The sequence below is a fragment of the Centroberyx affinis genome, unplaced genomic scaffold, assembly GCF_046629955.1.
Source record: "Centroberyx affinis isolate AG114_WGS23_722 - 3 ecotype Tasmania unplaced genomic scaffold, CSIRO-AGI_Caff_v1 ptg001590l_1, whole genome shotgun sequence".
NCBI lineage: Eukaryota > Metazoa > Chordata > Actinopteri > Beryciformes > Berycidae > Centroberyx > Centroberyx affinis.
Window position 1 is genome coordinate 109,573 of NW_027280039.1, and position 25,947 is coordinate 135,519.

General features: G+C 42.2%; 1 protein-coding gene across 1 annotated transcript; it reads left to right on the plus strand.

Annotated features, from left to right (window-relative positions):
• The first annotated feature begins 803 nt into the window (after positions 1-803).
• Positions 804-25,829, plus strand: LOC139651088 (mitogen-activated protein kinase-binding protein 1-like). Its single transcript, XM_071527934.1, has 33 exons — positions 804-935; positions 2,314-2,405; positions 4,224-4,286; positions 4,432-4,489; positions 6,362-6,532; positions 7,365-7,502; positions 8,188-8,370; positions 9,761-9,921; positions 10,142-10,331; positions 11,073-11,216; positions 11,350-11,537; positions 11,768-11,859; positions 11,992-12,117; positions 12,718-12,788; positions 14,832-14,953; positions 15,182-15,257; positions 15,556-15,667; positions 15,821-15,884; positions 16,165-16,275; positions 17,076-17,230; positions 17,604-17,641; positions 18,219-18,419; positions 18,570-18,712; positions 18,903-19,045; positions 20,230-20,424; positions 20,682-20,748; positions 20,992-21,150; positions 21,790-21,968; positions 22,427-23,053; positions 23,190-23,277; positions 23,772-23,860; positions 24,652-24,737; positions 25,218-25,829. The coding sequence occupies exons 1-33, from the start codon at positions 834-836 to the stop codon at positions 25,464-25,466; spliced, it is 4,683 nt and encodes a 1,560-aa protein (XP_071384035.1). The 5' UTR covers positions 804-833; the 3' UTR covers positions 25,467-25,829.
• Positions 25,830-25,947: the final 118 nt, after the last annotated feature.

The window sequence follows — 25,947 nt, forward strand, 5'->3', positions numbered from 1 at the left end:
ACACCTCCACAAGATGAGTAGGTGATGTAGAAAAGGCACCCAACAGACAATTTACATGTTTTTTTCATGCTCAGTATTCATTGTTGCATATGAGAAAGTACATTTCACATAAACTTCTAAATATGTCATGCAGTATTTTTCAAAATACAAAAAAAACAAAAAAAATGTATTTGTATATATTACAGGCATTCATTCAAAATATGTTGGGTCTAGTTCTACATTGTCAATAGGGTTAGACCATCATACTGATTTGCCAACATACAGTATCAGGCCGATATTGGCCTTTTATTAAAAATAGTCTATCAGCCAATCAGTGTCATGCACATTTGACTGACTACATCCATGTTATTAGATTAATAATACATTCTACAGGAAACCCTCTCTCTCTCCCTCTCTTTCTCTCTGCTAATGCCACTTTATCAATTCAATGCAAAGGCAATCATTGATCCAATCACGAGGCCGGCAGTACACGTTGAGAGATAACACCATTATCTCGTGCGCGCATCGTTTATCTTTGCATGGACCAAGTTGGATCCCATTGAACAAAAGCGGCTTTAAGTCGAGGCTGCAGCTGCGGTCCACATCAGTCCTGAAGTGGACGGAAGTCTCGCATAAGGACTGACTGCGCTAATTAGCCACTCAGGAGATTAAGAGTCCACATGTCTCGGCAGCAGGAGCACAGTCTTGGTTTGTAAACCTCTAGTTTGCCTGGTGGAGGGAGGATCACTACAGTCACTCGCTCCTTCACAGCTTCATTCAGCACACTGGTGGCTTATTAGTGGATGGTCATACATCGGAATTTCTCCAAACTGTAGGCTACCATTACTCTCAAGATGACAGGCGATGGAGCAACGATAAAAAGTCGCATCAGAAATTTGCTGCGCTCTCCAGCAACAAAGCACAAGAAGAATAGAAAAGAAAGTCTGACAAGAAAGGTGAGCCTATGTATCTAAATCTATGTAATAGCCTATAATAAATTACTTTGAATCTACCTTTCGATAGTCTCTCCTACACAAAATGCCTGACTTAACTAAATGAAAGTTTATCGTGATCTCAGCATTCAGGATTTTTCAGACTTGTAGCCTTACAAAAAACAGTAGTAGTCTAGTAAACCTATAATAAATGTTAGAAGGATACTACACAGAAACATTTTAAGCAGGTTTTTATGCAGCTGCCATAGGTAAAAAGAAATGATAGGCTATCACAGAAATCCTATGGATGATATCCCACAGGAGATTTAAAAAGTCCCTAAACTATTCTAATACCTAAACTACTATCAGCATTTAGAGGCATTATTATTAGGAAAATTATAGTGATTTTACGTGAGGGCACACATAGATACTTTGAGAGGCCACTTAGAAAACATAAACCCACATTAGAAATTACATATATAGAAGTTTCTGACTGCTTATCTATTATTTTATTACTGTTATTTGCTATGCTATCATCAATATCATCTTATCACTTGTGTAGGCTGTCAATAGAAGTAGGACACCACAGACTCAAACACATTATGCTACTCCAGATTCATTAATGCCACTTAGAGATACTCCATAAATCCCGAGACAGACAGCATGACTTGCCAAGCCTTCTGTCACATCTTTTGATCTGTCTCATTGGTAGGTTAAACCTGCTCACGCTCAATTTAGCGCTTGTGCGTCTGTTGCTTTGAGATGAAATCAATAGCAGTTACCCAACAGACAAAATAAGGTTTTTGCTTCACACTGTTTACAAATGGAACCAAGGAGATGAACCGTGTCAACTGCAAGCCACTGTTATTAGTTTATCGCAGAGAAACTAACTAATTAAATAGAACAAATCCAGAGCTGCTGTGCAGGCATGTAATGTTGTCCTCACTAATAAATCAATACTCTTTCAGACCTGGCTGCTGTCACGCTTCAGAATCAACACATTCCAGGAAGATATTTGTTTATCATGTCTAAAAAAAAAAAAAAAGAGACAGGAAAACCAATGTGTGGGGAATGAAACTAGAGAACTCAGCATTTGTAGCTACTAAAATGATCACTTAACCTGTCCCTTAACCAGCCTCTTTACATGTTGTAAGCAGTCTATTATCACCTTTGATTGATTGATAAGTGTGCTTAGTTGTTGCTCTATGGTCTACAGTGCATGGCATGTAGGCTACTTGCACTATTGTGTGTTTGAATCCAGTACACAACCTATATTGTGTTTGCCCCCCCATCACTCTCCCCCACCTCTCCTTTTACCGCTCGCTATGCTGAAATCCCCAAAGACAAATCAAATATTGTGGCCGTGCCAACAGGTGTACCCCCGCTTTGTGTCTCCCTATAGGTGACTTTGGAGAGGGTGTTGGGAATCACCGCCTCAGGGAACAGCGGTCTGGCCTGCGACCCGCGATCTGGACTAGTGGCCTATCCTGCAGGGTGAGGAGGGAGAGAGAGAGAGAGAGAGAGAGAGAGAGGGAGGGAGTGTGTGTGCCTGCATGCTTGATTGCATGTATATGCTCAGCCTTATCTATATATCAATTTGGCATTGTTTTTGTATGTTTACAGTATAGCACATTCAGTTTATTACATGATACCCACTCAGTGTTTTATCTTAACATCTGACCTTTGATTTATCAACGCTCTATTGACTCCCAGCTCTCTTATCATATCCGCCTTGTGCAGATGTTTTGTTTGCAAATTTCTCCTGATTGACAGTGTGTGTGTGATATCTGTGCTATCTCAGAGGAACTGAGTCGAGCTCTCTGGGCTTTCTCATCAGAGGAACTACAACGCTTTTTATCATCCCATCCTGACGGGGGTTTCCCCTTGGCTCTCTGCGTGATCCTCTGATGTAGAGAATGATGCATACAACAAATGCTGTGCAAACAGTGACATCGGCGGTGCTGCTGTCCCAGTGCGGAATTAGAGCAATGCAGGGTGTAATGAACTGCAGGTTGGAGGGTTTGGTGATACAGTGGTGTTTCTCCGGGCCTTAGAGCTACTGTACCACCAGGGTGAAGGCAGAGGTTAAAAACAAAACACACTCAGTCCCAGGAGGCTGTAATAGAAACAGCACACTGAGCCTCTTTTGTGCGCCTCTCAAATCTTTTGACAAAGCTGTATTAATTCTAAGCAGGTCAATGTCTGAAAAAACAAGAGAATTAGGGCTGTTTACGGGTGTTGCTATGTCAAGGAGTGTTAGGTTTTGCATTTGTAGCTGTTTGTGTGAGCGAGAGAAAGAAATACAGAGAGCAATGTTTGTGCATGCAGGCACTTCTCTGCAAGTATGTGTGTATGTGTGGGTGTGTGTCTGGTTGTGATTGTCATTTTTGCAGGCTAAATAGCAGCCACGTTGTCCATGATTTGGCAGTGCACTTGGCACCTCTGTTTAAATCTCAACAACTCGTGGCTCCGTTAATGCAGATTCCTGGCACCGGGTTTAAGAACTGGCAGTTCACTAACAGGTTGATCGTCGAGCCATGTGCTTTGCTTGTGCAGCATATGAAGAGGAAAGAATATGAGCAGGAAATTATTACCATATAGGATGATGGATGCCTGGATTATTTGAATATGGAAAGGATTTATTGAATGAATAAATGAATGAAGAGTGAATGAATGATTGAATTAATTAGTCGTGAATGTTTATCTTATTATTGTCCAGAAGGATTGCCATTGCCATTCTTGCTTTAGTGCTCTGGAAAATATTTATATGGGTCACAAAATCCACTCTGTTTTAATTCAATTAGGGATTAACAAAGATTTGCTAAATTAGGCTTACTTCTGTAACACATATTAGGTACATTGTTACAAAAAAGCTGTTTGGATTCCTGTGTTACATCATAGCTTCCAAGTAAGTGTTAAGTAAGTGTTTTTGACTCCTGTTGCATAATCATTAGGCATGTAAACCATATAAAATATACCAAAAGTAAACCCAACATTAAAACCAGTATATCTCCTTGGTTCAGCATTGTTAAATATGAGGGTTCAGTTCATTCATGTATTGATTTGAAGGTTATATTAAACCACTTGTGGGTTGTGTGCTGCTATTTTCTACTCAGCCATGAACAAGTATTTGTATTTCTTGCAGTGCTCACAGCTTTAGCAAATAAATACAAAAGCAATTTTTCTAGAACTGTTCCACTTCAAATATTTACATGGATTATTGTATTACAATGTGTAATGCAAAACATATGAAACGTAACTCATATGCTGAAGTGATTTTGTGAATTTGATTTGGTATTTCTCCTCATATAGTTGTGTGGTAGTGCTGCTGAACCCCAAGAAGAACAGACAACACCACCTCATCAACACCTCAAGGTGAGTCGTACACAAACACAAGGCTGTCTGCATTCACATTTGAATAGAAGAACATTTCCAGACCGAGAAAAATAAACCACTACTACCCATAGCCTGAACATGAGCCGCGTTGATCTCTCTTTCTCCATTTCCCTCACCTTGACAGGAAGACCATCACAGCTCTCTCCTTCTCACCTGATGGCAAGTACCTGGTCACAGGAGAGGTGAGTTCTTGCGATCTGTCTCTCTTTCCCCCGTCAATCTCCCTCACTCTCTGCCTCCAGCGTTATCTTGGTTTCACACGAATTGAACATCTCGCCTTATCTCTTTTTACATTTGGACACTCCACACTTTTCAAACACGCACAAAGCTCCGCTCTGTCCTCACCTTATACCTCTTGGGATTTTTATTTCCGCTGCCTTTATCAGATTCATATCACAGAAGGAACACCACAATAGACCGTATTTACAACATTTAAACTCTTCACCTGTAGTTTAAGACATTTGCTCAAAAATATATTTATTGACTGTTTCATTGAGAATATTTCAGCGGATTGTAGGCCTATTTTTTGTAGGCCTATAATGCCAATTTTTTTAAATTTGTGGTCATGTCTGTCCCATTCTTCTCAGTGACAGGGTGAGGTTTTTCTTGTCCCAGCGTAATATGTCTTGTCAAAGAGTTTGCAGTTATGTTGTAGTTATGTCCCTCAATACAACACGCTGGCTTAATCCTCCCCAGCCAATCAAAGCCGATTTAAGACTTCTCTGTGTAAGTGGATGAGTGCGCCACGGTTACCATGACAGCAGGGAGCAAAGTTCCAGACACCAAATACCACGACGATAGGCTGTTCTGCTGCCATTCACAAGGGAGTAGATGCCAAATATTGTACACTCCCACCTTACATATACTTGAATTTATAATTTATAATTTAATTTATGAAAACCATTAGAGAGGATGATGAGAATGGTCCTTTTAGGGTAAACTATTAAATGTTTACAAGTTTGTAGGTCAGTCTTTCGAGCCAAATGTTAACACGATAGCCAATCTGCCAAGATTATCGGGTAGTTCTGCTTCTCTTGTTGCCTATTGTGCTCTATGATCAAAGCTGAGAGCATCAGATCTCTGTTGGGGGATTTCCTCTAACTTGTGACAGAGATGAAGTTCAGGATATCCTTGAGTGGGTGATCTGATAAAAAAACGTCCTTCACACACACACACTCATTATAGACAGCTAACAGTAGCTAATCTGCGACATGATGGACAAGCTGATAACATACATTTCTTTCTTTCTTTCTTTCTTTCTTTCTTTCTTTCTTTCTTTCTTTCTTTCTTTCTTGCATGCAGTCACACACACATGAATGCACCCCCTTTTGTATGCATTATGTGGTTTCAGTCTTTAGCTGAATGTCATCTATTCTCAGTGTCCTTTAGGCTCTTCTCGCTCACCTATTAACTCTGACCTTTGAAAGGTCATTCTATCATATATAAAAAAAAAAAAGAGATTGCGGCAAATAGCCCACCGACCTTTTTGATCCCTGAGGGGGAATAATGTGAGCAGGTCAAGGGACAAATACTGTATACGGTGAGCAAGGTCAGAGCACCTAGTGGATAATCTCCTTAGAGAGCTGGATTGGGCGACAAGGCCGCAGCAGTCGTCTGGAGTGACAGGTGACTAACTCTGATGTCCAGTCCAGTGGCTCTAAATATAGTCCATGCTCTGTAGCAGATGTGTTTTATTTTTTTTGTCTCAACAAAGGTCAAAAAGGATTTGACTCATAATCAGGATAAATTTTAATTGGAACATATGTTTACAAGTGCTATGGGAATGTGCCTTGGTTTGTGGGTGCACATAACATACTGACATAACACACATTGTATACTAATGATTAGTAAAAGTAGCAGATAAATGAACTTAACACATGGAAATGTACATAACATAATTTCCTTTTTCATTCCCCTCTCTTCCTACCTCACACCTTCCATTCATATTTCTCCAATTACAAGCAACTGTTTCTCTCAATTTTCTAAATTCCCCAATTTTCAACCACCCACTAACCCTCCACAACCCCCCTCTCTCTCCCCCCCTGTCCCACCAGAGTGGTCACCTACCAGCGGTGAGACTGTGGGATGTGGCAGAACGAAAGCAGGTGGCAGAGCTGCAGCAGCACAAATACGGCGTCTCCTGCGTGGCTTTCTCCCCCAACAGCAAGTACATTGTCAGCGTGGGGAACCAGCATGACATGATGGTGAACGTCTGGGCGTGGAAGGTACGTCCCGCTCTGAAGATTTTACCCAGCAGGCAGCTGTGCTTGCCAAGGCTGATGTTCATGTGCCATGGGAACACTGGATAGTGTTTGTCATACTGGTCCGAGCCAGCAGGCGTTCAGGTTTTCCCTTTCCATTACAGACTCCTCAGTGAGTTAAATATGTCTAATAGGTAAAATGTAATTCAGTACAAAATGAGGTATCTGCCATTTGGAACAGTTGAAACCTATGCTTACAAAATGCTTGCCTACTATGTCTTTCCTTCAAAATACTAACGTTTTTATCCTCCAGTGGAGATTCTCCTATCCATTTTTTCCGTTGGTAAAATGAAACAAGAAAACCTATTACACCCAATATATTGTCACATATACAGTAGAAGTAAAGTGTTCAAGTAGTTTTGATGGAACCTCTGGAACTGAAGTGAGCCACACACTCCCTGTCATGTGTATGTTTTTCTGAATTAGAGCCCACCGTGAAATCCCATTGGGATGTATTGGATTGACCTGATATCAACTTCATCGGCAAATAGAAAGGTTGAATTAGAACAATTTTGAATGGAAAATATTGCTCAAAGCTCAAGAACTTAAATAGGAGGACTATGAGGAGTAACAATGCTGTGTGTATCTTAACAAGCTACATTTTTTCTTTTATCTACATTTTATACCTTGACATACATTTCTATATATGTTTGATGAAAGTCACTTTGATAGAATATAGTTCTTTGTGTAGATCTCTGCTAAAAAAAAGAAAAAAGTGTGCTTTTAGTCTATTTTGTAGCATGTCAAAATGTGTGATCAGATGTTCTTAACATGTACATCCTTGTCTCTGTTGCAGAAAGATGTGGTCGTGGCTGCTAACAAGGTGTCCAGTAAGGTGACAGGCGTGTCCTTCTCTGAGGACAGCTCCTACTTTGTAACTGCGGGGAACCGACACGTCAAGTTCTGGTATCTGGACCAGTGCAAGCCCATCAAGGTGCTTTGGCTAAAACACTGTCTTCATCTTCACCTATAGTCTTTTATGATCGCTGTATTAGAGAAATGTCTCCCTCTAGCTCTGTGCTGTTTTCTCAGTGCCGGCTAGGCTTTAAAGGATAATACTAGTGTTTTTTTTTTAAGTTTATGCCAGTCATCTAGGTCACTCCTCCCCTTATTCCTAGTGGTGTCTGTACACAGTCAGCCTAGTTGGAGATATTAGATCTCATTTCCCTCCCTTCAGAAGAAGCCATTTGCTGCCATTCATTTTTGTACAGTATGAAAAATCTAGATAATAAGATAGATAATCCATCACAGTAAACATTCATTCATTGTGCCCAAGTTGAATGTTTGCATATCAGTGCGTGCATTACATTACGCTCTGCTTACTGTCAATCACCTGACACCTATAGGAAGAAATGGAAGTCTCTACTAGGAAATGTCTCATCTGTGTCTTCATATTTGTGTCTTTGTTAGTCGGGACAGCAGTTAATTTCAAGAAAAACAACGGAAGACAAGTAAAAGTCTAATTACATACATTATGCATTGCAAAATGACTTGGGGGAAATTTAAACTAGACAAAGACAGAAATAAATGGGCTATAACTCTAAATTACACCAGTTTGCTCATCCTTTAACCACCATAGTCTGAACTTAAACAGCTAACCACAGCTGTGTTGTATGTAGGCCAGTGCTCCTGTCCCTCTGCTGGGACGCTCGGGGCTGCTGGGAGAACTGAGGAACAACTTCTTCTGTGATGTGGCCTGTGGGCGGGGCGCCAAATCTGACTCCACCTTCTGCATCACCTCCTCTGGCCTGCTGTGTGAGTTTAACAGCAAGAGGATGCTGGACAAGTGGGTGGACCTACGGGTGAGTGACTGACGGGGGGAACTGACCAATAGTGACAAGGCAGGGACTCGAATAGGGTTGCTTGGGCTCTTTAGCTCTCGCAACTGCTACTACTACAAATTGCTGCTGTTGAGATGGAATTGGGCGGGGTGGTGGGGAAGACTATGGATCAGGCGGAGTCCATCATTCGTTTTTGACGAAACTGCACTATGTTCCAGCAAAATGACACTGATTGACCTAATTAATTTAATTTTAAGCTCAAATGCGATTTCTCAGGCACCACTGGTCTAATTCTGGTTAAACTTGCATTTTGACACAGTGTTCTGTTTACAATATTACACAAATTGTCCTAATGGGGGCCATATAATCAAAGGTCAAAATGTTAAGTTCAAACATGATATCTCAGACACCACAAGTCTGAGCTTGACTAAATTTGGAGGGATGATGTATTTTGACATTGTGTTCTGGCGTTTAATAATTACGCAGATTGGCCTAATGAGGACGCTATAATTAAAGGTCAACATTTTGAAGTCAAACGTAGGTGTGATGCATTTTGGCACTGTATTCTGCTGTTTCAAAAATTACACTAATTGGCCCGACACTATAATTAAACTTAGAAAGACCATAACTGCTACACCGCTGCTCCAGGTTTAATGGAACTTGGAGGGATGATACATTTTGTTACTGATTGGCCCAAGGAGTGCCTGCATCACTCCTCATGTTTCACTTGTTTAAATTACCTTTACCAGTGTTAATTATTCAACATTTTTAACCATTACACTGTTTCTGTGCGCTGTACAGCCCAGAGAGGTTATGTTCAAGGTCCAGCTGTGCTGTTTTATCAAGAGGCTTTGAAGGTGTTTGGGTCCTGGTCCTGCCTTCTGTTAGAGGATCAAAGGGGGATTAGCAACACAGACAAGGACAAGTACAGGATGTGTCTGGGAATATTCCAATGAGGACACATTTATCTTCTACTGTAACCTATATCATTACTGAGTGGAGGGTAAACCCGCCTAAACTCAGTTTACCCAGATTTTTATTTGCAGAGATAGAGTTTACCCCTCTTTTTAGGCTGACATGAACAAGAAATCTGAAAATATGATTGAATTTAGTTTATATTGGTGGTTGTTTGCCTTATGATGATCACCAACTGCAGGTCATAATCATCCACCTTTTTATTTACCATGACATCACTGCTGACAGGGCTTTTTACAGGTTTATAAAGCGGTTCTGTACAGTGCAAGCTTTGTACAGATGTATGATTCATGTCTATTATGAACCTATTTTGTTAGTCTACACTATTCTTTTGTCCTTTGGGACATGGTTTTCTTTGCTCCAGTAATGCTACCTGCATGTTAAAGCTGAAGCAGAGAGCACAGCAGTGAGTGTTGTATTGTGTCCTGTCTTGCAGACGGGCGTGGCCCAGTCCCTGTCTCTGTCTGAGGATCTGATCTTCTGTGGCTGCACTGATGGCACGGTGCGAGCCTTCAGCCCCGCCGACCTGCACTTTGTCTGCACTCTGCCGCGGCCGCACCCCCTCGGCACTGACGTCTCCTCCGTCACCCAGGCCAGGTGAGGAAAAGCCCAGGAGTTACACAGCCTTTCCTTGGCACTGATCCACTGTGGGATCAGCTGCTCTCTTGTTATAGGCAGCATTGCACAGTCCCAGTCTTTATTTTATGAGGAAGATAGAGTCAAAATTTATGGCTCTTTGAAGGAAAACATCTGTTGCATAAAGCGCTGCTATTCCATTATCTTCTGTAAAAATGCATTCCAACCCGTCTCCCATCAGCCACGTGTTTTCCACCAACATGGCCGCCCGTTACCCAGACTCCATTGCGGTGACCTATGACCCAGTCAGCCACTGGCTTAGCTGTGTGTACAACGACCACAGCCTGTATGTGTGGGATGTGCGGGACGTCCACAGGGTGGGGAAGGTGCACTCTGCCCTCTTCCACGCTGCCTCTGTCTGGGACCTGCAGGTAAACACAGACAGCAGGAACAAGTATTGACCAAGTGATCAAAACAGCTCTTTAAACACTGTGACTCATGGTTGTTTTTATTATGTTCCCTTATCTGTAAACACAGTGAATAAGTTATATATTAACTTACTCTCTTGTACGGCTGTGGCAACATTCCTCTGATGCCTTTATTATCAACAGAGTTTTAAAAATAGATTGGAGGCTGGAAAGCTTCTTAGCTTGTGATGTTAAACACAGTGGGGGTGGGTGCTGTATGAAAAGAAGGGTCTTATAGTCATGAAAAAAAGGTTTATTTATCTAAAAACTGTGCCTGACGCATTTAGGGCTGAAATACATTAGGCACAGATTTTAACTTTTCATACTGAATATCCTTATAGAATAAAGAGGTACTTTCTTAATTGCTTTGTGCATATTTTTTGTTACAATGCACTTTAAAAACACTTTGATTTTGATTTATATTTTAAACTTTCTAACATAGCGAGGTATAATGCAACAGTTTACAAAACAATTAAGGCAATACACATAGTAAAGCTATGGACTGAACTTTGCAGATTTTGAGCAATGATTCTTCCTATAGACAAGACTGAGTTATGGACATGTAAAGGCTTAAGTCTATGGAGGCCTTATTCATAGTATTCTTTTGCATCACGACCGTATTCATAGCCAACAACAGGCATATGAAATAAATACAAAAGCCAATGATTACTATTCATGGTAATCAATATTCTCATCATTCCTCAGACGTTCCCAGAGGTTCCTGGGGGATCGGATGCCGGTTTGTCGTCAGGCGTGTTCCTCAGCTGCTCAGCTGATAACACCATCAGATTGTGGTGCATGGATGGGTGGGCGCAAAGTCAAATTCACGCTCAAAACGTCCTCAGCAATGTGAGTTTGGCATCATATACAGTATATATTCACGCTCTTCAAAGGACAATTTGGGCTTAAAATACAAAATTCCCCCCATGTGAGAGGTGATCAATTGTTTCTTTCCGTCTTTCTTTCCGTCATCGCTCTTCAGGATCTGCTGAATATCATCTACATGGATGGAAACACGGCTGCCCTGCTGGACACGGAGAGTATGGCGTGTGGGAGTGCGGAGAAATCAGGGGACGGGCAGACAGCGGACAACAGGACGGGCATCAGGACCATCTGCGTCAGCCCAGACGGCAAACACCTGGCATCTGGGGATCGCAACGGCATGCTGAGGTAGACAAAAAAGGATAAAATGGAGGTTGTGTACCGTTCAGAGAGTCTGATTCCCAGGAGCTGCCTGATATTCACTGATAGGTGTGATTTCAAAAATGTGTAGAATGTCAGAGTCACCTTATACTCCCATAAACAAAACCACTCCATGTGACTTCCATCCCAAAAAGTGTGACATATGTGTGTGTGTGTGTGTGTGTGTGTGTTTGTGTGTGTGTGTATGCTTTTCACAGGGTTCATGACCTCAGCAGCATGGAGGAGATTCTCAAAGTAGAGGCCCATGATGCTGAAATCCTATGTCTGGAGTACTCTAAACCAGAAACAGGTGTGTGTGTGTCTGTGTCTATAGCTGAGTCTATGTGTGACTATGTGCATGGGATCAGTGTAAATGCACAGTGCCATTGATGCATGGACGGTGTATGTGTGTATAAAAATATAAATTTTGTATCCGTCTCAGGTCTGAAGCTGCTGGCCACAGCTAGCAGGGACCGGCTGATCCATGTGTTGGATGCTGAGGATGACTACGGTCTGGTGCAGACGCTGGACGAACACTCTTCATCCATAACAGCCGTCCGCTTCGCTGGTGAGACTCTTGAGACACTGTTAACATGTGACAGCGTATCTTTTCTTCATCCTCACTTTCATCTCTTTTATTGTGCTTCCTGCACTGCTTCCTTTGAATAATTGATGACATCCATATACAGTATATAAGTCAGGTGTGGCTTAGTTCTCTATGCAGAACTGAGGATGGTTTATGACCAAAACATTTTCTATTGTGCACTTTTTTTTGTTTTGACACTTTTTTGTCTCTTTTGCACCTTGCATAAATAAATGTCAGTCCTTTTTTGCATCAGCTGGCCTCTTGGAGTTCTTCCTTTTTTTTTTATCAGTTCGTGGGTTCTTGCTGGATTCTTTATGTCTGTGATTTTTGAACCCACGCACCCGAGACAAGCCTCTTATATTATAGGATTTTTTCGTTAGAGCGCAGACATCTCTCACCCTCTCTCCCTCTCTCGCCAAGCTGTTGCTCCGCCCCAAGAGGAATTGTTTGGAAAATATCAGTAATGCAAGAAAGATGAAGGGTGACACATTTTTTGCAATGCTTACTGCTGTATGAAAGCCTTTCTAACTTTAGGATTTTTTTTTATGTTTTGTCATCATGACATTTTTCTTTGTTCTTCAGCCAATGACAGCAAGGTGAGGATGATCAGCTGTGGGGCAGACAAGAGCATCTATTTCCGTACCGCACACAGGGTAAGACCAGTCAGAGCGAGATGCAATCCAACAGATAGTTTGGTTTATAGATATGTTTGAAGCCATTGTAAAATACCCGATAAACACATAATGTGACTGCATAACTGATAATATAAATATTAATGCATTCACTAAAAATCCCCACTCATACCAGTCCTAGACTATATTTCTTACTGTAAGAATAATATTATTGCTATTATTTCATTATTAATGATAAAAGGCAGCAGATTTATTGAAGATTTTCATTATTTTTTTATTGCAATGGCATGTTATCAATGTTTTATAAAAGCAATAAGCCATTTGAGACTCGGCTTTGCATTTTGCCTAACAATGCCTCTCAGCTGTTTTAAAATCACTGTAACACGCCGCATGGCCTCTTGTGGCTTATTGCTTCATTTTGGTGAAGAGACACTCTGGAGAAACAGACAAATTCCAAGACACACCAACTAAATAATGTCTTAAAAAATCCTCACAACTCCTTCTGATCATAAAAGAGGGTGCTAATCTAGGCTCAAATTACTTTACTTTTCAGTAAAATGAGGATATGAAGTTGCAATAAAGCCAAAATCTAATATAGTCAGTTAATACATTTTATTTGACATTGATTTTCGTAACATTGGAGCAAAGTTTGAAAGTACACCTAAGTTCACACTAAGACACACCAGTGGTCCACTAATCTGTCTGTGAAGAGAAGTATCCATCATGTCCCCTTAAAGGAGCATTTGGTTATATAACTCTAAACCTGATAAAGGAAACATAATGCTGCATTATTTCCTCTAGATTAGCTTCTGGGTTACTGGGTCATTTTCTGTATGGTCAGAGTTGCATAAGGTACAACATTCTTCATAAACTTAAGGCCACGATTCAGGCCGCTGCTTTGACTCAGAACATTAAGCTGTGTGGAGCAGAACAAACAATGACTTGTTAGTCTTTAGCAAAACTTCTCTTTGGCATCCAGACTTTTATTGAGAAGTCATTTAGGAAACTAGTTGTGACAAGTCTGTGCTCTCCACAGAACATAAATCAGCATCTTCTATCTAGTCTGTTATCATCCTCTTTCTTCTAAACAAATCATCACAAAAATGAAGTCATCTGTTGTAACCATGTCTTTATGATTTGACATGCAGACGGTGATTTCCTATGGCCTACACAAAATAATGCTACTTAGATGATTAACTCATATGGGGTCTCTCCTGAGTACATCTATTCCCTAGAGCTTTAATTGACATTATTTCTCTTCATGGTAATATGTTGTGGCTTTAATGCCATTTTTAAGCATATCAATTATGGGTATATGCACACTGATGTCCTTTTAGGGTGGGACTTGATTCAAACTTATCTCTTTGCAACTTTTGGATGACTGAAAATAGGTCCATTTTGCTCCCATGTCTGCAAACAATACAAATGCAAACAAACCATTTACAGCTTCAGTGTATGTTTTAAACTGATGTTTAGCTATCACTTTGTTGCAATAAGAACTATCAGGTGGCTCACTTGGGATAAAATTTAAAATCTTTCTCTCCACCCAAACGTGCTAAGTATTTGTGAATATATGTAATAGTGGCAACCAGAGACTATCAGGTTTATGGCAAGCTTTCAGAATGTAAATGTTAGAGTTCTATGAACAGGAATAGCCCAACTGATGCTCCTCAATGAGCAACCAGCTCCTCAACAGTAGTTTACTAGAGGTGATAAAATTACAACTCCAAAGTGGAGTTGTAACTGACCTAGACAGTCACTGAGCTGTAAGATAAAGGATGTGACATTGTTGCTCATTTATCCATTTTTCAATGTGTAAATGAATGAAAGATGCTGAAACACCTAGTTCAGAAGACAAAACAGTCATACCAATTCATAGAGAATACTATACACGCTCTTATTTTCAATTTAAATGACTTTGCTGTATTTCATATACTGGATTTACAGTTTTGTATCTTATCATTTCCCTGCTAACTCCAATGAACACCTTTCCATCGTATATTGAAGCTATGGCAGCTTTCCTCCTCAGCACTAGTCTGCCATTGATTTGTTTTTTTCCTGCAGACTGACAGAGGAACAGAGTTCAGGCGCTCTCACCATGTGGTGAGGAAAACCACACTGTATGACATGGGCGTAGACCCCACCTGCAAGTACGCTGCTGTAGGCTGTCAGGACCGCTGCATAAGGTGAGTGTGTGTGTGTGTGTGTGTGTGTGTGTGAGTGTTTCTTTGTGGGCTTCTGTGTATGTGCGTGTTTATTACTCTCAACAGAAACAGAGGTTATCAAAGAGAAATGCCTCTTAGAGAAACTTTCACTTTCTTAAATTTGAAATCTGATGTGTTTCTTGAGATCTTTTGAGGTCCCATATGCCTCGCTCTCTGCTCAGGCGTCTTCTCCTCTCCGTCTGTCTCCAGGATCTTCAACATCAGCAGTGGCAAACAGAAGAAGCTCTACAAAGGATCACTGAGTGAAGATGGCAGTCTGCTCCGGGTAGCGTTTTTCTCCACAGAAATGCACACTCCAAAAACCTTTCCCTTAGCCATAGTTAACAGCCATACATACACTATTATGAAGAAATCTGGGCGACAATATATTAGAGTATATTTGAGCAACTCTAGGCATAGTTGATTTATCTTCCCAGACACTTTAGGTCAAGTCAAACTAGTATGAAGGGAAGTCTGATTTTTATACTATATATATATATATATATATATATATATTTGTTTTTTAATATTTTCTTTATATTATTTTTATATTTCTGTTTGTGTTTTATATTTTGGACTGGCAGGTTCAGACAGATCCTTCTGGTCAGTATGTGGCCACCAGCTGCTCCGATAAGAACATCAACATCTTGGACTTCTACACTGGAGAGTGTGTCGCCACTATGTTTGGACACTCGGGTAACACACACACACACACACACACACACACACACACACACACACACACACACACATTATAACAGTAAGCAAAGTGATTTATGTGATTTATCATCTAATATTACTCTTATCCAAGGGTAAAATCCAACTAACAAGCCATCTTTTTGTTTTCAGAGATTGTCACTGGGATGAAGTTTACCAACGACTGCAAGCATTTGATTTCTGTGTCAGGGGACAGGTAAGACACAGTCTTCCCCTAGATTTACTTAGCACTGGTGTGTCACTGGAGCCAGTAATCTGTTGCACATACTGGAGAAAATGGAAATAGAAATATCATTATAATTCAGACTAAAATAAAACTAGAACCAAAACAGGGAAAAAAGCAGAACCAAAACCAAAATTACCACTGCTGCTAGAAGAAATGAACAGGAAATCACGTGTACAGACAAGAAGTTTATTCCTTAGTAAAAGTGACTTGATCTTTAAGTTTCAATGCGTGAATGATTTTATCCCCCTAGCTGTATCTTTGTATGGCGACTGGCTCCAGAATTGACCATCAACATGAGAGAGAGACTCAGCCAGCTCAGACAAATCCCCAACACACCGCCCTGCAAGACCTCCTCTCTCAGGTACCACACACACAGACACACAACCTTGTACTTCCATTGAGGACCTTCCACTGACTACATTTATTCCCTAACTCTAACCTAAACCTAATCCTGAATTTCACCTTAACCCTAAACCCTGGTCCTAACCCTTACTAGCCCCTTGAAGAAGTGACGACTGGCCAAACTGTCCTCACTTTGCAAAAATGTCCTCACTCTGAAGGTCTAAAAGTCAAACATACAAACATTTCTCAGAGGCAGAGCTGCTTTGGAATGCATACAATAATCTCATTGGTTGAATTAAACCTCAATGGGCGGAGCCAAAGAGCCACAGATGTTCTGGCTAACATTTGACTGAACCCCAGTGAAAAAGCCAAGAGTAAGAGAGGAGGTAGCTAATATTATGAAACCTGGCACTCTTGCTACTAACTCAAAAAATGCAATCTAGTCATACTATGCTAACTAGGTTAGCTAGCTAGCCTAGCTGATCTTCCAAGTTCAAACTAGCCATATTAGCCTGGAGCTATCTAGGTAAGCTAGTTAGCTGCCTGCTGACCTTCCAAGATCATGAATGGCATGGTCATGAATGAATGAAAAGAAATAAGTCATTGCCATTTATATATTTTCCTTTATATTTGCACCAGAGTTCATTCTTTGCCATGTTTGCCAGTTAGCTAAGTTGTGCTCTGTGGTTCTTTGGCTCTGCACACACACATCAACAAGAACACACATGCACACAACATTCTTTTTGTCTGTACTGTCCAGAAGTTTTTGAGGATTGCTGCTTGCACACTGCAGAGATCTGACTTTGTTCATTACTTCAGGAGAGAGATCTACAGCGCCCCTGTCCTGGGCGGTCTGTCCTCTGACAGCGACCGCGAGCAGGAGGAGGACGGAGCAGAGAACGACGACCCCAACGACCCGGAAGACATATCGACCAACACTTCCTCTGACAGCAGCCACGGAGAGGAGGACACAGGTACTGTCTGATGGGAGTAAGGTTATACTGTACATGAAAGGGAGAATATGAATGGAGAGCTGGCTCTAATCCAAATGGTTATGAAGGGAATAAAAGAAAATTGAAGATTTTAGACAGCTGGGTGGCATAGTGAGTAGGGAAACTGTCCTTCAACTGGAGGACGTGTGCAAGCCCCATGTCGGCAAGCATCTGCCCTGCTGAAGTGTCCTTCAACAAGACATTGAATTCCCACCAGCCCCAGGGAGGAGGGAAGGTTGTTCTGTAGCCGGCCCTGACCTCTGACCTCCCTTTGGAGAGGGGCAAGAGCAAAAAGAATTTCCCTACAGATTATTAATTATAAAAGTTCTGATTATTGTGCTCTTTCATACCACAGGTGGCTCAGATGAAGGACAGGAATGGGAGTTGACAAAGGTTGGTGGTTATACAGTAATATGTGTAAAGATTATTGTCACTTCAAATTAATTAACAGCCTCTTATTGGCTGAATTAAGAGCCTTTACAAAATGCTTTTCAGAAGAGAGAGAAAAAAAGGAGAAACAGCAGCATAATAAGTGGCAGCAAGTTTGTAAAAGGTTATTTTTGAATGTGATTTACTCTACTCTGGCGGGTTGTTCCAACATCTAGGGCCCCTAATGCAGAAATCCCTATCACCTTTACTTTTCTATCCCGACTTCAGTGGGACTGAAGGGCTTAAGGATCTCAGGCTTCACTCTGTCTCACATGTGATTAAATCTGCTGTGATGTACCTGGGGGAAATACCCAGCTTAGCCTTAAAAGTGATGTCTAAAATCCATTCTAAGATACATAGCCAGTGTGAGGAGACTGGAAAATGGATGACGTAACCTCATCTGACATGATAGGGAAGAAAATACACCTATTCAGCACCTATCAACAGTAATTAACATATCTTAAAGACAGCGAATCACAGTAAAAAATCCCCTTTCAAACCGTCCTCTGTGTTAACTACATCTTCTACCTCTGTTTTCCAGCTTGGAGGCAACAGCCCCGCCACCCCCGACAGCACTAGGCGTCCTCGGAGGCGCTGGTCCCACCGCATGGGCTCCCTGGAGCTGATGGTCAAGTCCATGCTGGACCTGAGGCAGCTGGAAACCTTCTCCCACAAGAAAATCCCCCAAACGCACCCGCATGACAGAGACAGACGGAGCACCTCCAGCCTGCAGGAGCCCACGGTGTGCAGGGAGGGAAGGGGAAAGAGAGAGAGAGAGAGAGATGTGTGTCTGTGTGTGTAAATGAGTAGAAATAGCAATAGCGGCGCTGACCTCAGCCAGTAAATCACCTGCGCTCTCTCTCTCCCCCTCCCCTTCTCTCGATGATGACAGCAGTTGGAGGAGAGACCTAAGAAGCGTCGGCCGTGGCAAAACACCGACTGGCTGTCCTCACACACCTCCAAGGGCACCAAGGGGACAGATGGAGCCGTGCTCTACCCCGAGGGGGATGAGGACAGTAGAAGTCTACAGGGCAGGTAAATCACTGCCTGGCACTCAAGGTTTCACATAAGCGATCATAATAGTGACACCCAAAGCACAAAAGCGCTTTTCTTATTCCCGTTTCAACGTTCCAGTCTCTCTCTCTCTCTCTCTCTCCCTCTCTTTCTCTCCCTCTTTTCGATTGTTTTCATTCATCCATCGCCCCTCTCTCGTTTCATACGTCAGTGATTACATGGTGAAGGAGCAGCACTGCAGGATGCAAGGGCGAGGGAGCCGCAGTGGGGAGAGCCAGGACAGCCACAGCCCGGACAGCGCCTGCTCTGTGGGCTATGACAGCAGGCAGTGCAGCGTTGATGGTGTCCTGGATGGTGAGGCCTTACTGGGATGACAGTAATGATAATAAACATTATTTGTAAAGCAATTTGTGAAAAAAAAAGTGTACATGCACCTAACAGAAAAACAGTTAAAGTCCCCATGAAATGAACTCCCATTACTTTTACATCCTGGAAAACAGAGTATCTTTTCTTATTGTGACCTCATGCTGCACTAGTAGGCGTAAATATACATTTCTAACTAATAAAACCATCAGATTTTTTGACAATCCCGCCCCTGCACACCCCATCCCATCAAAAAAAATAACTTTTCTCTCCATGACTCATATCCCATTGGTTTAGACTTTTGAATGATCCCTCAGTGTGTTATGTCCTGCCCCAACATCCTGTTTCAACAGGGAATGCATCAAATCCAGGAAGTGAAGATGCCATTTCATGGGCCAATGCACAATAATAATTCAAATCGATTAAAAACATTTACATTTCATAAAATGTGTGGAAAAATCTCCATCATACTGTCACGTGAAAACAAAATTTGAATCACAATACAAATACGGCGTATGATATCTGAAAAATATGTCATATAAATGTCTTATAAATTACCTGGTCCTCTCCTACACACGTCACCAACAACACTAAAGTATGAACTGGACCAACTGTTTTACCATTTATATTTTTGTAATTTAGCAGATGCCAACACAACTTGTGCAGTGAGTACAAAAGTAGAATAAGCTTAAATAAAATAGAACAAAGTGTAAGTAATGTTAAATAGGCAATATCAAAGGCACACCAGGACATGCTGTATTTCGGGCTGTTTATTTTCTATGTTGCAACATAGAAACGTCTTCTCATAATGTATCAAGTGCTTCGGTGAAAATGGAAAACTAAAATGTATTTGAAAGTCATGATGTCTCGTCAACATAGAGCTTAAACCCGCTGAAAGGGATTTGGACACACACACACACACACACACACACTCAAGGCTTTTTTCAGTTTCAGACCTGAATGAAACACGTCAGATAATAGTACCACATAAGCCTCAGTGTCTGGCTGGTCATTTGTTAAGGATTATCTAGTATCTAGCAGCTAGCACATACAGTATGTAGTCGTCGATGTACCAAGGTCAAGAGGGGTTTGTAAAGGGTTTTTCTGTCTGACGCACAGAAGCTCCAAGGCGTAATTTATGTCTGACATTTTACCTTTTCTTCTTTCGCTTTCAGATTGCGAGGACACAGAGTCACTGAGCCAGGACAGCTCTGATGAGGAGAATGAAGAGAGGGAGGAAGAGGAGGAAGAGGAGCGCAAGACAGAAGTGACGAGTATGGATGAGGCTCTGAGGACAGTGACCGATGCTCCCGACCGCAGCCAAGAGGACTTCCTCAAGCAGAACTTTGAGACGCTGGCAGACAACATGGGTAAGACAGGGCAGACACACATATGTACACACACACATACACACACACACACACACACTCAAATGAGCTCAGAGACTCACGCTCAGACATACGCACACAAAATGTCCATTAGCCTCTTGCTTTCTCTCCTCCTCTCTCTCTGTTTCTCTAATTCTTTATCTTTCTTTCTTTCTCTTTCTGTCTGTCTCCCTGTTTTCCTTCTCTCTCACTTTCTCTTTTTGTTTCGTTCTAAACTCTCTCTGTCCCGCCCTCCACAGCTGAACAGAGCAGCGTCCCGAGGCTCAGTATGTCTTCCCGCTTCCTGGCCAGAGGACACAGTAACAGGTACTGTTGACTGTTTGAGTGTGGACTCAGACCCATCTGGACTCACTCACACAGCTCACAACTTACAATGTCTGGTGAAAGACAAAAGGCGTATTCAGGGTGGCAGATTTGGATTCTGTAACAGGACATTAAGCTGTAAAGAACACTGACACGCTGCCTGTATGATGGCACTATTAAGGTGGAATACAGTGTGTAATCTACTTATCTGCTCTCCTAACTCTGTAATGACTTCTCTCTGTGTAGGAGGGTGCCTCTGTTTGCCAAATCGCATGAAAAGGAACCGGGGAGCCACTCTGCTAAGCCCCCGGTGTCCAAAGTACGGCCCTTGATGGAAGATGGCCAGGGCAGAAACACAGAAGACAAGAAGACCCCCGTGTCCCCCGGCACGACAGAGGCGCCTAAGTAAGAGGAGAACACATAACAGGGAGACTAGGAGCTGCATGGGTCTATTTTTAGGTTGAATGCTCCTTTTGCATCCCTTAGGCGGACTAGAATATACAAAATATAAATGCAGACGTCTAAAAAAGCATGAAAGGTGCTCTGTTTGCATTAAAAAATGATTAAAAAAAAATAAACATTGATAAGTTCACATGGCAAGAATAAAATGGGCAACACATGCTGGACAAAGAGGGCCTTCCTGAGGTCACACAAAGCCCCAAGTTTGATATTTTCACACTTTTGCACTGTTTACATTATGGAATATTTAATAATAATAATAATAATAATAATAACTGAACTGTGAAAATCTCACAGCCATTTAGAATAATTATGCACATGCCAATTAAGAATGTTTAGGCCATCCAAAATGTTGCAAATTAACAGTGCATTAATGTTGAAAATAAGAACCAACTTTGACAGAAAATGTGCCAAAGACATGAAACAACACCAGTGTTTTTGATAAGTCTTTGTTTCAGATAACAATGTACTGTATTTTTAGTTAGTTAGTGTGAAGCTTCCTAATGAGATTCTGACATGCTGTTTGTTCACTGCGATAACTGATTGTGTGTGCAGTGGCCTTAAAGCTGCTGTGCTGTATCTCAGCAGGGTGGATGGGGCTGCTCCAGAGAGGGACTCTGCGCTGCTGTCGCAGTCCCAGAAGAAGAGGACTTCAGGGTCCCACCTGTGGAGGCTGTCTAACCCCACGTCCAAAGCTCTGCTGCTGGTGGACAGAGCAGCAGGTTTACAGAAGTCACAGTCTGCCCAGAACCTGGCATCCGACTGTACGTTTCATCACCGTTTTGTTGATTCAGTACCAATACATACAGTATGCTCCCGTTTTGCAATAATGGTCTCAGATTTTTGAATGAACTACTTTAGTTGCATTAGATGTATTTTACCAGACACTTAAGCAGCCTCAAAAGTGTATTTACACATCGCTTGCATTCTAATATAAATAAAAAAATTCCCCATCTTCATCCAAATACTGTATGTGAAATGTGTTAACTTATTTTTCCCTTGTCTGATTGTGGAATCATTTCTCTCAAATGAAAATAATTGATTTGTAGAATATAATTATCTTGGTGATGCTAATACTGTGGAACAATTTGATGCCTGTGTTGATTTGAGTAAATTGATGCTAATTTGGCCTGAACTGAAACAACACAATATTGGTGTACTTCAGTTTTCTCTATATTTTAGATGCCTCCTGTTAACCTCCATTCATTCATCCTTTCTCCAGGTCCTCACTCCCCTGTGCCCTCTAGTGACAGAAGAGAGGTGCGGCAGAAACCTCAGCAGCTTCTCACTGATCATGACTGTCCCAAACCCTCCTCTGGGTCCACCCAGTGTCCCCAGTCCCCTCTGCCCTGGGACAGCCCCAGACTCAAGCCCCAGCGCTCCTATATGAGCCATACCACCAGCTCCATGGCCAAGAGCAGCCGTTCCACCTCCCTGGGAGAGGGCATCCAGATGGGGACTCCGCCTCCCTCCCCCTCCCTCCCCAAGAGCAGGAGGTCCTCTGGGCCGCTGGAGGTTGAGCCCCCCCTCCTCACCTACTCTCCCGTCTCCGCTATCCCCTCCTCTCTCTCCTCATCGTCCTCCTTATCTTGTCCTCTATCGAACAGCGCCTCCCCGTCTCCAACCCCTCCCCATCCCACTGCTACAGTTTCATCCAATCCTGGCTTAACCTCCACCCTGAATGTCCCGCCCTCCCGGATCCCGCTTCCCAAACAGCCGCTTGGCCCTCGGCGCAGCCTCTGTCTAGAGATCAACCCTAACTTGGACTGGTCTGGTGGCCAGGCGAGGGCTTCCACTCCCACTGGAGACCCTGGAGGTGATGCTGCATCCGCCCCAGGAAACAGACCAGGTAAGACATCCAGCCTCATACTATAGACACACATACACACACACACACACACACGCACAAATCAACTAACCAATAACTTACTAAAAAGTGCAAACTGATTACATGTGTGACTGTGTGTATATCTTGTTACCCACAGCACTGGACAGACATCCATCTCTGAATGTGGATCCTTCTTTGCCTAGCTTGCTGCCAGTGATGCTAAAGAGAAGCTCACTTTCTGAGAGGTATTTTCTTTTACAACACTTGCTAACTACGTTTTGTCAACAAAGTCTTGACTAGGTTTTTAAGTAAAAGTGACAAACATAAACTTTTCTCTCCCGGACTTGTATTGCAAATCAGCTCTGAGAAGAGGAAGTAGTGGGGTCTTTTAGGTTTTTGTCACTAGCTGTGTTTCCATCCATCTGTCAAGTGAATTTTAAGCAACCTTTTGAAATTTTGCAAAAAGTAAAATGCAAATTAGGAGCCTTTCCATTAGTTTGAAGCGATCAGAAAAAAAACACATCCACCAGAAAAAGTATTTCAAGGATTGATCGGGCAACTTTGTTTGTTTTTTGTGTAAGTTAATGCTGTTTCCACCTCAAGTGAGCGTAAAACCTGGTTTGCAATATTGAGCATATTTTATAAAAATTTGCTGTTTCCATTCAGCTTTTCTAATTTTATACACCATATTTAGCTTAACACAGCTACTGACACACATTTCTGACCTTTTCTGTCCCAGTGCCAAGGAGCCGGGACAGGTGGCTGAGGCTAAAGAGCGCCCCCTGGTGCCTGTTCAGGCCTGCACACGACCCGCTGAGCCCCAGACAGGTCAGTGCTCCACCATCCTCCTCTCCGCCGCTACCGCTCTGCCTCTCCATCACTCCGTCTCTCTGCCTCTTCACTGCTCGCCTTCTGCCTTCTGGCCTGTCTGTCAGTCTGCCTGTCTGTCTCACGCCCCTCCGCCTGTCTCTGTCCCCTCCTGCTGTCAATACTGCAAGTGCAAGGGTTGAAGGAACACCGTGACATTTTGAATTTTAGTCCCTTTTTTTTTTACACTTTCTATATTTTTTTTCCCGCTTTCTATATGCCTGCTGTTTTTTTTATGCTAACTCTACACTACACAGGCAACAGATTTGATCTGATTTGATCTAATTTGATTTGATTTGATCTGAGAAATAGAAAAATACATGAAAAGAAACAACAATAATTACTCTGTTCTAAAGGTCAAAGGCCATGACTGGGGTTTAGATTTCAACTTAACAAAAATTATACCCATAAAGGCTATTAAATGATATATAGTCCACTTTTGTATCTACAGCACTGTTTTGCTGCTGGATATAACCTGTGAAATCATTTTTCTCAGTTTCACTACAAGCGTAGCTACTGCTCTTTGTCTTCTCTTGTGGGTTTCTTCTGTAGTTTCCTTTCTGCTGCCAAGTTGTTTGTTTTACCTCTCTTCAACCTTACTCAACAACTATATTGTGTGCCTACTGCTCTCGATAACAGTGTGTTTGTTTGCATGTGTATGTGTCTTTATATGTGTGTGTGTGTGTGTCTTTGTGCACACTCTGAGTTGCTGCATACTGTGCCAGACTTGAAAGAGTAATTTCTCTCTCCAGATCACTCTATCACCTTGGAAACTTGTAGGCAGGCCGTTACTGAGCTTCACAACAGTCTGAGGAGAACCGTCATGCTCTACACTACGGTCAGTGAGTGTGTGTGTGTCTGTGTGCGTGTGTGTGTGTGTGTGTGTGATTGAGAGAGAGGGGATGGGGGCGTTAAGAGAGCGTGAAAAGGAAAACAGAGGGGTGCAGGGGTGAAAATAGAGACATTGTGAAGAGATATGGGGAAGAGAGAGAGAGAGATAGATTCTCTCACATTGTGCACATAGTTTTTCTGCTACTTTCATATTCTTCTCATTGTTATATACTAGATAATTGCTCAACATTTTCATATTTGTATTTTGTTTTGTTGTGTATAACCTCCAATTGCTCCTATTCTTCTCTGATGCATCCTATTACTACTTGCTATAATGGTACAATTTCCTCAGATCATTAAAGTTTTATCTAGAGATAGCAAGAGAGGGAGAGAGACAAATGAAGAGAAAGACGCTGACCGGCTGTCTGCCTGCCTGTCTCACTCTGTGCCTGGCTGACTGCTGTGTGTTTGTCTGCACTATAACCAGGTGCTGAGCTGCGGCCCGGAGCCCAGTGAAGACCATCAGGAGATGAGGAGGGTTCTCTCTGAGTCCCTGGGCGTGGTACAGGCTGAGCTACACTCGCTGCCCCACCCCACCTCGCACCCTGCAGGGGGCCAGGGGGACCGAGGGGACCTGGAGGTCAAAGGTGAGGGAGAGAGGGCACTGGCTCTGCTGCAGCAATACTCTGAGCTGCTGCTGAAGTCTGTGGAGAAGAGACTGGATAGCAAGACCTGAGGAGACAGGTTGATGCACATTATGCATATGTGTGCACATATGCTAGTAGGAGCCTGCAAGTGCATGCTCACTCTCTCTCTCTCACACACACACACACACACACACACACACACACACACACATTAGCACTGTGAATTGCACACTTGTACTTTGCACAGAAATCTACAGTAGCTTTATGTATAGACTGAAATACAGCTAAGGAGATGTTACTATGTTTGGAGAATCTGAAAAATGAATGTTGATTTTGCACTGAAAAAGAACGAATGCGAGAGAAAGTGAAAAAAGAGTTGCCATATTTATCATGTTTTCAAGTTGCCATAGCTCTTCCTTCTCTGTTTTACACTTAATAATGTTAAATGTTCATAAGCACTGTTGGTGTTTCAAAAGTAGATGTTAAACTTGTAACACAATGAATACCGATTGATTTTTTATATCATAATGAGTTTTTGTTAGTCTGTGTTCATTGTATGCATTTGTACAA

What these genes read in the sequence shown, in the direction of transcription:
- LOC139651088 (XM_071527934.1), top strand. Translation starts at nt 834, where the DNA reads ATGACAGGCGATGGAGCAACGATAAAAAGTCGCATCAGAAATTTGCTG. An exon ending in AAGATGGCAGTCTGCTCCGG is followed by an intron (nt 15,258 to 15,555) that starts GTAGCGTTTTTC and finishes TTGGACTGGCAG; the next exon opens with GTTCAGACAGATCCTTCTGG. An exon ending in CCGTCATGCTCTACACTACG is followed by an intron (nt 24,738 to 25,217) that starts GTCAGTGAGTGT and finishes CACTATAACCAG; the next exon opens with GTGCTGAGCTGCGGCCCGGA.